This window comes from Stegostoma tigrinum, chromosome 34 (assembly GCF_030684315.1).
Source record: "Stegostoma tigrinum isolate sSteTig4 chromosome 34, sSteTig4.hap1, whole genome shotgun sequence".
Lineage (NCBI taxonomy): Eukaryota > Metazoa > Chordata > Chondrichthyes > Orectolobiformes > Stegostomatidae > Stegostoma > Stegostoma tigrinum.
In genome coordinates this window covers 28,447,738-28,461,100 of record NC_081387.1, presented here as the reverse complement: position 1 = coordinate 28,461,100, position 13,363 = coordinate 28,447,738, and the positions used below count along the sequence as shown (strand labels likewise).

Below are 13,363 nucleotides of genomic sequence, written 5' to 3'. Positions count from 1 at the left end.
TAAAAAAACACTCTAGCGCTCACAAGCTGTTTATATTCTCACAAACTTCCACACACCTGTCACCCCGTCTCTATCCAAAAGAAACCACAGCATTGACATATTACAGTCTTCCCACTGAGACAAACATCTTCATAACCAAAACCTTAAAACAGACCACTTCCCGCTCATTAGACATCGCAAAGAATTGAGAAATGAGTCAGGACGAACCACAAGGGACGACTTTGCAAACATCAATTTTATTTCATCGCTAAACAGGCAGAGCAAAACGAGGTGAGCAGATCAAGAATGGGGACAGCAGGAGGTTTCAGGAGGGGCCAAAGGGTCTCATTCCACGTTGCAGCGGCCAAGCTGTCATTCTTCCGGAGTTTTCCAAAGCAGCTTCAGGGATTTTAGCAAAAGACTGACCCGCACAGCTGAGGGTTTGATGGGATGGGGGGGATGGTTGGAAGCAAGGGAGGCTATTAAAATCCCCCATGCACACCCCCCACCCCAGCCCTCCTCTGGAGCTGTCAGTCTCACACCTCCTTGTCGGAGGTCAGCAAGGGGCGCAGGGAAGAGACTTTGTCGTTCCAGCCAAGAGGACAGTAATTTGCCACTCTTTCCCCCTCCAACGCAATCATGTGTTTCCCCTGACAGTTCATCCCATCGTAAAGGATCCAGACTCCAGCCTTGACGATGTGAGATGAGATCAGATTATTGAAGCCCCCTGTCCTCAGGTTATCGATCCTCTCGTCCACGTTGCGCGATTCCCCCTTGAAGTCAATGTGTTCAAACAAATCGATGCTGGGATAACTCAGGTCTGTGTTGAGCAGCTTAAGGGAGCCGATCTTCTGGTCAAATGGCCCCAGCTTCAGGTGTTCTCCTTCCCCAAATATCTTGCGCTCGCCGGAGTAGTTCTTGCCAGTGTAAGCCACCCAGTGGTTCCCCTTCACCTTCAGGGAGCGAGCTACCCCACTGAAGAACTTCACTCCAAGGTCCGGGGTGTCGCAGGAGAAATCTTCCCTCTTTCCCGTACAGCCTTCATGATCAAACAGAATAATCTCACTCATCGCTGTCGTGATTTACTGGAGAGTCTAGGAGGGAGGATAATCTTTTCTGTGCCTGAGAGGGGCAGCCTTTATATCTGTGTTTGATCCCTGACAGCTCAGCAGCTGTGGCCAGGAGGATGGGACCTCAGTATCATTCACCTCCTCCAACAATTGGAACGGTTCCCATTGCTGATTCTCAGAAAACAGAATCGCTGAGGAACAGGAAGACAGTGCTTTACGCTGTGGTTACTCTCAAAGTCTGTCCCGATCAGCTCCATGACACAGGACCATATGCGCTACAGTCTGTTCCCCAGAACACGCAGTGAGACAAACACCGGCTGCGCCTGGAGGACCATCAGTTCGGGAAAGACACTCTATGGTTTGCCCGAAGCCTGCTGGTCTTCCAGAGCGGGGAATTGACCCCAAATAAGTTTTGCAGAATGGCACATTCCCAGGTCTAGGATTACTTGCTGAAGGAAACACTAATTTAAAACCGAAAGAACTGCAGATGCTGTAAATCAGGAATAAAAACAAAGTTGCTGGAGAAGCTCAGCAGGTCTGGCAGCGCCTGTGAAGGAAAAAACGCATTGGACTCGAAACGTTAACTCTGTTTTCCTTCGCGGATGTTGCCAGACTTGCTGAGCTATTCCAGCAACTTTGTTTTTGTTCGTGAAGGAAGCATGAATGTTTGGGACAGCTGCAGTCAAAGTGCAGTGGGGAAAGATCACTGTCTGAGGTCTTTCTGCTGAAGATAAATGGGGATATGTTCAGTTTTTGCACCCTCTCAGTATCTCAAACACATGTAAATGTAAGAGATGCCTTTGTTCGATCTTACAAATTCCCAATGTTAGTTTGTTTCACGTACTAACATGACACAGGAATGTTGGAGCAAAAACTGCAGACACTGGAATCTGTGCTGAAAACAAAAAATGCTGGAGATCACAGCGCGTCAGACAGCATCCATGGAGAGAGAGCAAGCTACGTTTCAACTCAAGATGATTCTTCATCAGAGCTGAAGTGAAGTGTGGAGCGGACAGCATTTTCACTACAGTTAGAGTAGGGTGTTGGTGGGGGCAGTGGGTGTAGGTAGCTGGTGGATAAAAGATGCTACAATGTAGATTAATTGGTCAGAATGTGAGAATGGCCAGACTGGAAAGGGCAGACACTGGGATTGGGGGGAGGAGAGACAGGACATGATCACAAGCTAAAAGAAAGGGATGAAATGGTTCACAGTTTGAAGGTGTTGAGTGCAATATTAAGTCTGGAAAGCTGTAAGGTGCCCAGTCTGAAGATGAGATGCTGTCCCTCCAGTTTGCACTGTGATTGACTGGAACACTGCTGTATGCTGAGGACAGATACATGGACATGTGAGCAGGACGCTGTGTGGAAATGACCAGCTACAGGAAGGCCTGGGTCATTCTTGCACACAGGCCAGGGCTGTTCTGTAAATTTGCCCCCCCTGAACTTCCTGTAGCTGGTATTTTCACACAGCATCATTCTCACATGTCCATGTGTCTGCCCTCGGCATACTGCAGTGTTCCAGTCAATCACAGCGCAGACTGGAGGAACAGCATCTCATTTTCAGGGGTGAGAGACAGAGAGTTAAAGACAGAGAGAGATAGAGTGAGAGCGAGAGAGAGAACGAGAGAGTATGCATGTGTGTGTATGTGTGAGAGAGAGTGAGAGCGAGAGTGAGAGAGACTGTGTGCTTGTGTGTGTGTGGGGGGGGGGGGCGGGTTGTGTCTGGAGGAGAGAGAATGTGTGTGTTTATGTGGGAGAGGCGCACTCACTCATGCATTCAACCCCAAACATACACTTTCTCTCTCCCCCTCCCTACACTCACTACCCTCACCAACTGCCCCCAAACTGCTGTTTGTTGGGGGGGGGGGCGGTGTTGCTGGTGTTCAGGCAGCGTGACTGGACTGACACAGGGCACAGTGTTTGTGGGGAGGTGCTGGTGTTCACGCAGTGTGACTGGTCTGACATAGGGCACAGTGTTTGTCAGGGGGCTGGTGTTCAGGCAGTGTGACTGGACTGGCACAGGGCACAGTGTTTGTCAGGGGGCTGGTGTTCACGCAGTGTGACTGGTCTGTCACAGGGCACAGTGTTTGTCAGGGGGCTGGTGTTCACGCAGTGTGACTGGTCTGTCACAGGGCACAGTGTTTGTCAGGGGGCTGGTGTTCACGCAGTGTGACTGGACTGGCGCTCTCTCTGTCTCTCTCTCTCACCACCCCCCCCCCCACCCCACACACACACACACACACACACACACACACACACACACTCTCTCTCTCTCTCACTCTTGCTCTCTCTCTATCTCTCACATACACACACGCGCGTACTCCCATGCTTTCTCTCTCTCACTCAAACTCTACCTCTCCTTGTCTGTCACTCTCTACCTCTCACCCCTGAAGATGAGACTGTGACTCTCCCTCTCCCTACACTCACTACCCTCACCAACTGCCCCCGAACTGTAGTAAAAATGCTGTCCGCTCCACACTTCACTTCAGCTCTGATGAAGAATCATCTTGAGTTGAAACGTTAGCTTGCTCTGTCTCCATGGATGCTGTCTGACGCGCTGTGATCTCCAGCATTTGTTGTATCTGATGAGGTATGGTTCACTAACTGTGTCTATGTGTAACAAATTGTTCTGATGCAAATATTGCATGTGGAGGGAAGGGAAGAGGGAGTGAGCGTGTGTAGATGTGTACGGTGTGTGTGTGTGTGTGTGTGTGTGTGTGTGTGTGTGTGTGTGTGTGTGTGTGTGAGAGAGAGAGAGAGAGAGAGACATACTCACTACACCCCCGCTCTCCATATCCCTCTCTCACACACACAACACACACACACACACACACACACACACACATATACACACACACACATATATATGAACAAGAACACATGTAAATCTATGGGGTGAAATTTATTTGCTGATGCATTCTATTTTGTTCAAAAAGCACACAATTTATAGACAGTCCAACACCCCAGTCCAACCCAGCCCCTCCACATCATTTCTCTCTGTCCCTATCTCTCACATTCTCTTTCTCTCTCTCTCTCTCTCTCTCTCTCTCTGTCCTTGTTTCTCACACTCTGTCTGTCTCTGTCACTAGCTCTTACATTATCTCTGTCCGTCTCTATTTCATTTCTCTGCACTCTGTCTCCCTTTTTCTCTCTCTCTGTCCCTATCTCTCATCTTCTCTTCTCTCTCTGTCTGTGCCTCTATCTCTCACATTTTGCTTCTCCCTCTCTCTCTCCTCCCCTTTCTGTCTCTCGCTCTCTCTGATTCTATCTCTAACACACTCTCTCTTCCTCTATCCCGATTTCTCATACTCTGTCTTTTTCCAAGTCTCTCTCTGTGTGTGTGTGTGTGTGTGTGTGTTCCTATCTCTCCGTCTGTTTCTCCCTCTGCCTCTGACTGTCCCTATCTCTCACACTCTCTCTCCATTTTATTGTGTCACACTCCGTGTTTCCAATTTTCTGCTCTCACTGTCTCCCCCCTCAACCATCCCTCTCTCTCTCTCTCTCTCAATCTCTCTGTCACACCTCTCCCTCTCTCTCACCCATTTACTCTATCTTCCCCTTCCTCTCCCTTTCTCCACCCTTCCCCCTCTCTCTGTCACCCTCTTCCTCCACCTTCCCTCCCTCCTTCTGTCTCTCCACCTCTCCTTCCCTCTCTCACTCTCTGCTCTTCCCTCTCTTTCCACCTTCCTTCCCTCCCTCTCTCTCCACCTCTCCTTCTGTTGGAGACTCTTCCTTTCTTATTAGAATAAAAGCCATCAATAGTTAAAAATGTGAGGATTTCTATTAAATTACAATCTGGTTGCTGAGAATAAGTGTGTAACTGCGCTGATTCTAAGCTCGGCTCACAATTTTAAACATTAAGTCGCTGACATCTTATCTAATTACATTTTCTTTTCAAACTTAAGCACCACAATAAGTGAATTTCAACACGACATTCTAACATTAAGTCACTTGAGTTGAACCTTTGTAACATCGGGTCAGTTTGGTTTGTGGTAGGTTGTGTAAGTGCTTAGATAAGATCTTCAACACTGTCAAGTAAAAACTGAAAGAACTGCCGTTCAGGAACAAATTCAGGAACAAAAACAGAAGTTTCTGGAAAGGTTCCGCAGGCCTGGCAGCATCTGTGAAGGAGACAACAGAGTTAATGTTTCGGATCTGGTGACCCTTCCTCAGAACTGATGGTGGCTGGGAAAATGTCAGTTTGTATGTGGCTCATACTCTGTCAGACAATACTATCAGCAGCAGAAACAAACTTAACTGCGATACAATATAAACTCAATCACACTGTTTTCTTATAATCCCCACACCCTCGCTGTCCCTCCCTCTGCAGAGATCTCCCGATGCAAGCAGGAGTGTGGTTATGTTTGAAATTGTGAATGAGGTTATGAGTGAGGAGCTGATGTGTCAGGGAGCATGAAGGGTCATGGGTAATCTCTGACCCAGGAGGCAGACATCTCAGGCTCCCCCTCCCTAAACACTGTGCCCTGTGCCAGTCCAGTCGCACTGCCTGAACACCAGCACCCCGACAAACACTGTGCCGTATGCCAGTCCAGTCACACTGCCTGGACACCAGCAACACACCCCCCCAACAAACACTGTGCCGTATTCCAGTCCAGTCACACTGCCTGACCACCACACCCCAAACAAACACTGTGCCCTGTACCAGACCATTCACACTGCCTGGACACCAGCAACATGCCCCCCCAACAAACACTGTGCCGTATGCCAGTCCAGTCACATTGAGCACCAGCCCCCCACCCACAAACATCATTTATGCTGCAGTTTGGGGGCAGTTGGTGAGGGTAGTGAGTGTAGGGAGGGGGAGAGAGAATGTGTGTGTATCGGGTTGAATGCATGAGTGAGTGCACCTCTCCCACATAAACACACACATTCTATCTCCCCCAGACACACACCCCACACAAACACACACTCTCTCTCACTCTCTGTCTCACATACACACGCATACTCCCTCGTTCTCTCTTTCGCTCTCACTCTATCTCTCTCTGGCTCTTACTCTCTGTCTCTCACCCCTGAAGATGAGATGCTGTTCCTCCAGTCTGCGCTGTGATTGACTGGAACACTGCAGTATGCCGAGGGCAGACACATGGACATGTGAGCATGATGCTGTGTGAAAATGACCAGCTACAGGAAGTTCAGGGGGGGCAAATTTACAGAACAGCCCTGGCCTGTGTGCAAGAATGACCCAGACCTTCCTGTAGCTGGTCATTTCCACACAGCGTCCTGCTCACATGTCCATGTTTCTGTCCTCAGCATACAGCAGTGTTCCAGTCAATCACAGTGCAAACTGGAGGGACAGCATCTCATCTTCAGACTGGGCACCTTACAGCTTTCCAGACTTAATATTGCACTCAACACCTTCAAACTGTGAACCATTTCATCCCTTTCTTTTAGCTTGTCATCATGTCCTGCCTAGCTTACATAGCTATGGAGAAGGAGAGGATTAGGCAAAATGGGAGGATATTTAATTGGGGAAGAGGAAACTATGATGCGATTAGACATGAGTTAGGAAGCATGGACTGGGAGCAATTGTTCCATGGTAAAGGCACTATAGACACGTGGAGACTGTTTAAGGAACAGTTGTTGCAAGTGATGAGTAAATATGTCCCTCTGAGACAGGCAAGAAGGGGTAAGATAAAGGAACCTTGGATGACGAGAGCGGTGGAGCTTCTCGTCAAAAGGAAGAAGGTAGCTTACATAAGGTGGAGGAAGCTAGGGTCAAGCTCAGCTCTAGAAGATTACAGGCAGGCACGGAAGGAGCTCAAAAATGGTCTGAGGAGAGCCAGGAGGGGGCACGAGAAAGGCTTGGCAGAACGGATTAGGGAGAACACAAAGGCATTTTACACTTACGTGAGGAATAAGAGAATGGTCAAAGAAAGAGTAGGGCCGATCAGGGATAGCATAGGGAACTTGTGTGTGGAGACTGAGGAGGTAGGGGAAGCCCTAAATGAGTTGTTTGCTTCTGTCTTTACGAAAGAAACGAACTTTGTAGTGAATGAAACCTTTGAAGAGCAGGTGTGCATGCTGGAATGGATAGAGATAGTGGAAGCTAATGTGCTGAAAATTTAATCAAGCATTAAGATTGACAAGTCGCCAGGCCCGGACCAGATTTGTCCTCGGCTGCTTTGGGAAATGAGAAATGCAATTGCTTTGCCACTTGCAAAGATCTTTGCATCCTCGCTCTCCACTGGAGTCGTACCTGAGGACTGGAGAGAGGCAAATGTAATTCCTCTCTTCAAGAAAGGAAATAGGGAAATCCCCGGCAATTACAGACCAGTAAGTCTCACGCCTGTCGTCTGCAAGGTGTTAGAAAGGATTCTGAGGGATAGGATTTATGACCATCTGGAAGAGCATGGCTTGATCAAATACAGTCAACACGGCTTTGTGAGGGGCAAGTCATGCCTCACAAACCCTATCGAGTTCTTTGAGGATGTGACTAGAAAAGTTGATGAGGGTCGACCTGTGGATGTGGTGTATATGGACTTCAGCAAGGCATTTGATAAGGTTCCCCATGGTAGGCTCATTCAGAAGATCAGGAGGAATGGGATACAGGGGAACTTAGCTGTCTGGATACAGAATTGGCTGGCCAACAGAAGACAGCGAGTGGTAGTAGGAGGAAAATATTCTGCCTGGAAGTCAGTGGTGAGTGGGGTTCCACAGGGCTCTGTCCTTGGGCCTCTACTGTTTGTAATTTTTATTAATGACTTGGATGAGGGGATTGAAGGATGGGTCAGCAAGTTTGCAGACGACACAAAGGTCGGAGGTGTCGTTGACAGTATAGAGGGCTGTTGTAGGCTGCAGCGGGACATTGACAGGATGCAGAGATGGGCTAAGAGGTGGCAGATGGAGTTCAACCTGGAAAATGCGAGGTGATGCATTTTGGAAGGTCGAATTTGAAAGCTGAGTACAAGATTAAGGATAGGATTCTTGGCAGTGTGGAGGAACAGAGGGATCTTGGTGCGCAGATACATAGATCCCTTAAAATGGCCACCCAAGTGGACAGGGTTGTTAAGAAAGCATATGGTGTTTTGGCTTTCATTAGCAGGGGGATTGAGTTTAAGAGTCGTGAGATCTTGTTGCAGCTCTATAAAACTTTGGTTAGACCGCACTTGGAATACTGCGTCCAGTTCTGGTCACCCTATTATAGGAAAGATGTGGATGCTTTGGAGAGAGTTCAGAGGAGGTTTACCAGGACGCTGCCCGGACTGGAGGGCTTATCTTATGAAGAGAGGTTGACTGAGCTCGGACTTTTTTCATTGGAGAAAAGGAGGCGGAGAGGAGACCTAATTGAGGTATACAAGTTAATGAGAGGCATAGATAGAGTTGATAGCCAGAGACTATTTCCCAGGGCAGAAATGGTTAACACGAGGGGTCATAGTTTTAAGCTAGTTAGAGGAAAGTATAGAGGGGATGTCAGAGGTGAGTTCTTTACACAGAGTTGTGAGAACATGGAATGCGTTGCCAGCAGCAGTTGTGGAAGCAAGGTCATTGGGGACATTTAAGAGACTGCTGGACATGCATATGGTCACAGAAATTTGAGGGTGCATACATGAGGATCAATGGTCGGCACAATATTGTGGGCTGAAGGGCCTGTTCTGTGCTGTACTGTTCTATGTTCTATGTTTTCTATGTCTCTCCTCCCCCCAATCCCAGTGTCTGCCCTTTCCAGTCTGGCCATTCTCACATTCTGATCAATTAATCTACATTGTAACATCTTTTATCCACCAGCTACCTACACCCACTGCCCCCACCAACACCCTACTCTAACTGTAGTGAAAATGCTGTCCGCTCCACACTTCACTTCAGCTCTGATGAAGAATCATCTTGAGTTGAAACGTTAGCTTGCTCTGTCTCCATGGATGCTGTCTGACGCGCTGTGATCTCCAGCATTTGTTGTATCTGATGAGGTATGGTTCACTAACTGTGTCTATGTGTAACAAATTGTTCTGATGCAAATATTGCATGTGGAGGGAAGGGAAGAGGGAGTGAGCGTGTGTAGATGTGTACTGTGTGTGTGTGTGTGTGTGTGTGTGTGTGTGTGTGTGTGTGTGAGAGAGAGAGAGAGAGAGAGACACACTCACTACACCCCCACTCTCCATATCCCACACACACACACACAACACACACACACACACACACACACACACACACACACACCACACACACAGAACACATGTAAATCTATGGGGTGAAATTTATTTGCTGATGCATTCTATTTTGTTCAAAAAGCACACAATTTATAGACAGTCCAACACCCCAGTCCAACCCAGCCCCTCCACATCATTTCTCTCTGTCCCTATCTCTCACATTCTCTTTCTCTCTCTCTCTCTCTCTGTCCTTGTTTCTCACACTCTGTCTGTCTCTGTCACTAGCTCTTACATTATCTCTGTCCGTCTCTATTTCATTTCTCTGCACTCTGTCTCCCTTTTTCTCTCTCTCTGTCCCTATCTCTCATCATCTCTCTTCTCTCTCTGTCTGTGCCTCTATCTCTCACATTTTGCTTCTCCCTCTCTCTCTTCCCCTTTCTGTCTCTCGCTCTCTCTGATTCTATCTCTAACACACTCTCTCTTCCTCTATCCCGATTTCTCATACTCTGTCTTTTTCCAAGTCTCTCTCTCTCTCTCACTCTCTCTCTCTGTGTGTTCCTATCTCTCCGTCTGTTTCTCCCTCTGCCTCTGACTGTCCCTATCTCTCACACTCTCTCTCCATTTTATTGTGTCACACTCCGTGTTTCCAATTTTCTGCTCTCACTGTCTCCCCCCTCAACTATCCCTCTCTCTCTCTCTCTCAATCTCTCTGTCACACCTCTCCCTCTCTCTCACCCATTTACTCTATCTTCCCCTTCCTCTCCCTTTCTCCACCCTTCCCCCTCTCTCTGTCACCCTCTTCCTCCACCTTCCCTCTCTCCTTCTGTCTCTCCACCTCTCCTTCCCTCTCTCACTCTCTGCTCTTCCCTCTCTTTCCACCTTCCTTCCCTCCCTCTCTCTCCACCTCTCCTTCTGTTGGAGACTCTTCCTTTCTTATTAGAATAAAAGCCATCAATAGTTAAAAATGTGAGGATTTCTATTAAATTACAATCTGGTTGCTGAGAATAAGTGTGTAACTGCGCTGATTCTAAGCTCGGCTCACAATTTTAAACATTAAGTCGCTGACAACTTATCTAATTACATTTTCTTTTCAAACTTAAGCACCACAATAAGTGAATTTCAACACGACATTCTAACATTAAGTCACTTGAGTTGAACCTTTGTAACATCGGGTCGGTTTGGTTTGTGGTAGGTTGTGTAAGTGCTTAGATAAGATCTTCAACACTGTCAAGTAAAAACTGAAAGAACTGCCGTTCAGGAACAAATTCAGGAACAAAAACAGAAGTTTCTGGAAAGGTTCCGCAGGCCTGGCAGCATCTGTGAAGGAGACAACAGAGTTAATGTTTCGGATCTGGTGACCCTTCCTCAGAACTGATGGTGGCTGGGAAAATGTCAGTTTGTATGTGGCTCATACTCTGTCAGACAATACTATCAGCAGCAGAAACAAACTTAACTGCGATACAATATAAACTCAATCACACTGTTTTCTTATAATCCCCACACCCTCGCTGTCCCTCCCTCTGCAGAGATCTCCCGATGCAAGCAGGAGTGTGGTTATGTTTGAAATTGTGAATGAGGTTATGAGTGAGGAGCTGATGTGTCAGGGAGCATGAAGGGTCATGGGTAATCTCTGACCCAGGAGGCAGACATCTCAGGCTCCCCCTCCCTAAACACTGTGCCCTGTGCCAGTCCAGTCACACTGCCTGAACACCAGCACCCCGACAAACACTGTGCCGTATGCCAGTCCAGTCACACTGCCTGGACACCAGCACCTCCCCACAAACACTGTGCCCTGTGACAGACCAGTCACACTGCCTGAGCACCAGCACCCCCAACCCCCACAAACACTGTGCCCTGTGCCACTCCAGCCTCTCCACCTGAACACCAAATCCCCACACCTAACAGGGTCATGGGGTAACTCAGTTTGGTCTTGGGGGATTGAGGGTAATTCTCAGGAAAAGCAATAAAGCTTCCTGACCCACCCCATCCCCTCATCCGCCCCCCCCCCCACCTGGAAATCATTAGACCCCATTTTCCCCATTCTCAGGTATTTAGAATCCAAGCAATGAGGGCCTCCTGGCTCTGAGATACAGACACTACCACATAACCACAGCCGATTGTTGTAAAAACCCATTGGTTCACACAAATGTCCTTCAAAGGAGCAGTTTTCCCTCTTTGCCTGGCATGGTCTACATGTGACTCCAGGTCCACAGTGATAGGGTTCACTCTGCACTGCCCCTTGGTAATCAGTGATGGGCAATAAGTACTGGTCCAGTCAGTAATGGCCTCCTCCTGTTGCGGTCTGACCTGAGAGCCCCCAGTGTCTAGTGACCTCTCAGTGCCCAGTACCTTAGCCAGTGCCCAGTGACTGACCCAGTGCCCAATGACTGGACCACTGACCTCCCAGTGCCCAGTGATTGACTCAGTGCCCACTGGCTGATCCAGTGCCCAGTGACTGACCCACAGTCCTACCAGTGTCCAGTACCTGACCCAGGGACCAGTGACTGGCCCACAGTCCTCCCAGTGTCCAGTACTGACCCAATGCCCAGTATCTAGCCCATGCCCAGTGACTGACCCAGTGCCCAGTTCATGACATAGCACCCAGTGACTGGCTCACTGACCTCCCAGTGCCCAGTACTTAATCCAGTGCTCAATGACTGTCCCACAGACCTCCCAATGCCCAGTGACTGACCCACTGACCACCCGGTGTCCATTGACAAATGCAATGCCCAGTTACTGACCCACTGACCTCCCAGTCCAAAGTGACTGATCCACTGACCTCCCAGTTCTCAGTGACTAACCCAGTGAATGACCTAGTGCTGACTGAATGAAGTGAATTGATGAGACATTCTTTTGTTACAGTCTCTCTATGTTTCACTAGCTAACACTGTTTGCTGTTGGACTCCCCACTCAAGGAGACTCAGCTGTCAGGTAGGAACTTCGACCTCAGAGCCCAGACACACATCTGTGTCCTTTCAATCTGTGTTCAGGATCTGGAGAGGACAATCTTCAGAGGATTGTTGGTCTCTCAGACTCTGGGGAATGGTTCATTTTGATGGCATTAACCAGGCTAGGCAGTTGCACAGAGCAAAAAGAAACTAGAAACAGGAGGAGACCATTCAGCCCATTGAGCCTTCTCCCCCTTTCACTATGATCATTGCTGACCCTCTCTCCCAACGCCATATTCTCCCTTTCTCTCCAACTCCCACCCTTTCATATCTCTCTGCCTTTCACTTGAATACACTCGGCGATAATCCCATTTCCCGCAGCCCCAGGGGACAGGATTGCAGGATTACAGAGTGTATCAGAGACAGTTACAATGAGGCGTTTAATATGACAGTGAGATATATACCTCTGTGTGGGGCATCAGTGATTACAGAGTGTTTCAGAGACCCTTACAGTGAAGTGCTAAATATGAGAGTGAGGACTACATCAGAGTGCGGGATATCAGTGATTTCAGAATGTTTTTATTCTTTATTCATTCATGGGATGAGGGCAACACTGACCAGGCAGCATTTATTGCCCATCCCTAATTGGCAAGAGGACAGTTTGAGAGTCAACCATTATATTAAGGATCCCGAGTCAAATGTAGGCCAGACCAGGTAAGGATGGTAGTTTCCTTCCCTATAGGACATTAGTGACCCAGATACATTTTTCCTGATGATTGACAGTTGGTTTATGGTCATCACAAGGAAGAGGTATTAGAAATTCTTCAGAGGCTGAAGATAGATAAGTCCCCTGGGCCAGATGGGATTTATCCTAGGATCCTCTGGGAAGCCAGGGAGGAGATTGCCGAGCCTTTGGCATTGATCTTTAACTCGTCATTGTCTACAGGAATAGTGCCAGATGACTGGAGGATAGCAAATGTGGTTCCCCTGTTCAAGAAGGGGAGTACAGACAACCCTGGTAATTATAGACCAGTGAGCCTTACCTCAGTTGTTGGTAAAGTGTTGGAAAAGGTTATAAGACATGAGATTTATAATCATCGAGAAAAGAATAAATTGATTAGGGATAGTCAGCACGGTTTTGTGAAGGGAAGGTCGTGCCTCACAAACCTTATTGAGTTCTTTGAGAAGGTGACCAAACAGGTAGATGAGAGTAAACCGGTTGATGTGGTGTATATGGATTTCAGCAAGGCGTTCGATAAGGTTCCCCACAATAGGCTATTGTACAAAATGTGGAGGAATGGGATTGTGGGAGATATAGCAG

At 48.0% G+C, this 13,363-nt stretch overlaps 1 protein-coding gene across 1 annotated transcript; it reads right to left on the bottom strand.

Moving 5' to 3' along the window:
* Positions 1 to 217: 217 nt before the first annotated feature.
* On the bottom strand, positions 218 to 1,145 carry LOC132206200 (epidermal differentiation-specific protein-like). The gene has a single exon (XM_059639444.1). The coding sequence runs from the start codon at positions 1,047 to 1,049 to the stop codon at positions 516 to 518; it is 534 nt and encodes a 177-aa protein (XP_059495427.1). The 5' UTR covers positions 1,050 to 1,145; the 3' UTR covers positions 218 to 515.
* Positions 1,146 to 13,363: the final 12,218 nt, after the last annotated feature.

Bases quoted from the DNA above. Each gene is read 5' to 3' on its own strand.
- LOC132206200 (XM_059639444.1), bottom strand. From the start codon at position 1,049: ATGAGTGAGATTATTCTGTTTGATCATGAAGGCTGTACGGGAAAGAGG.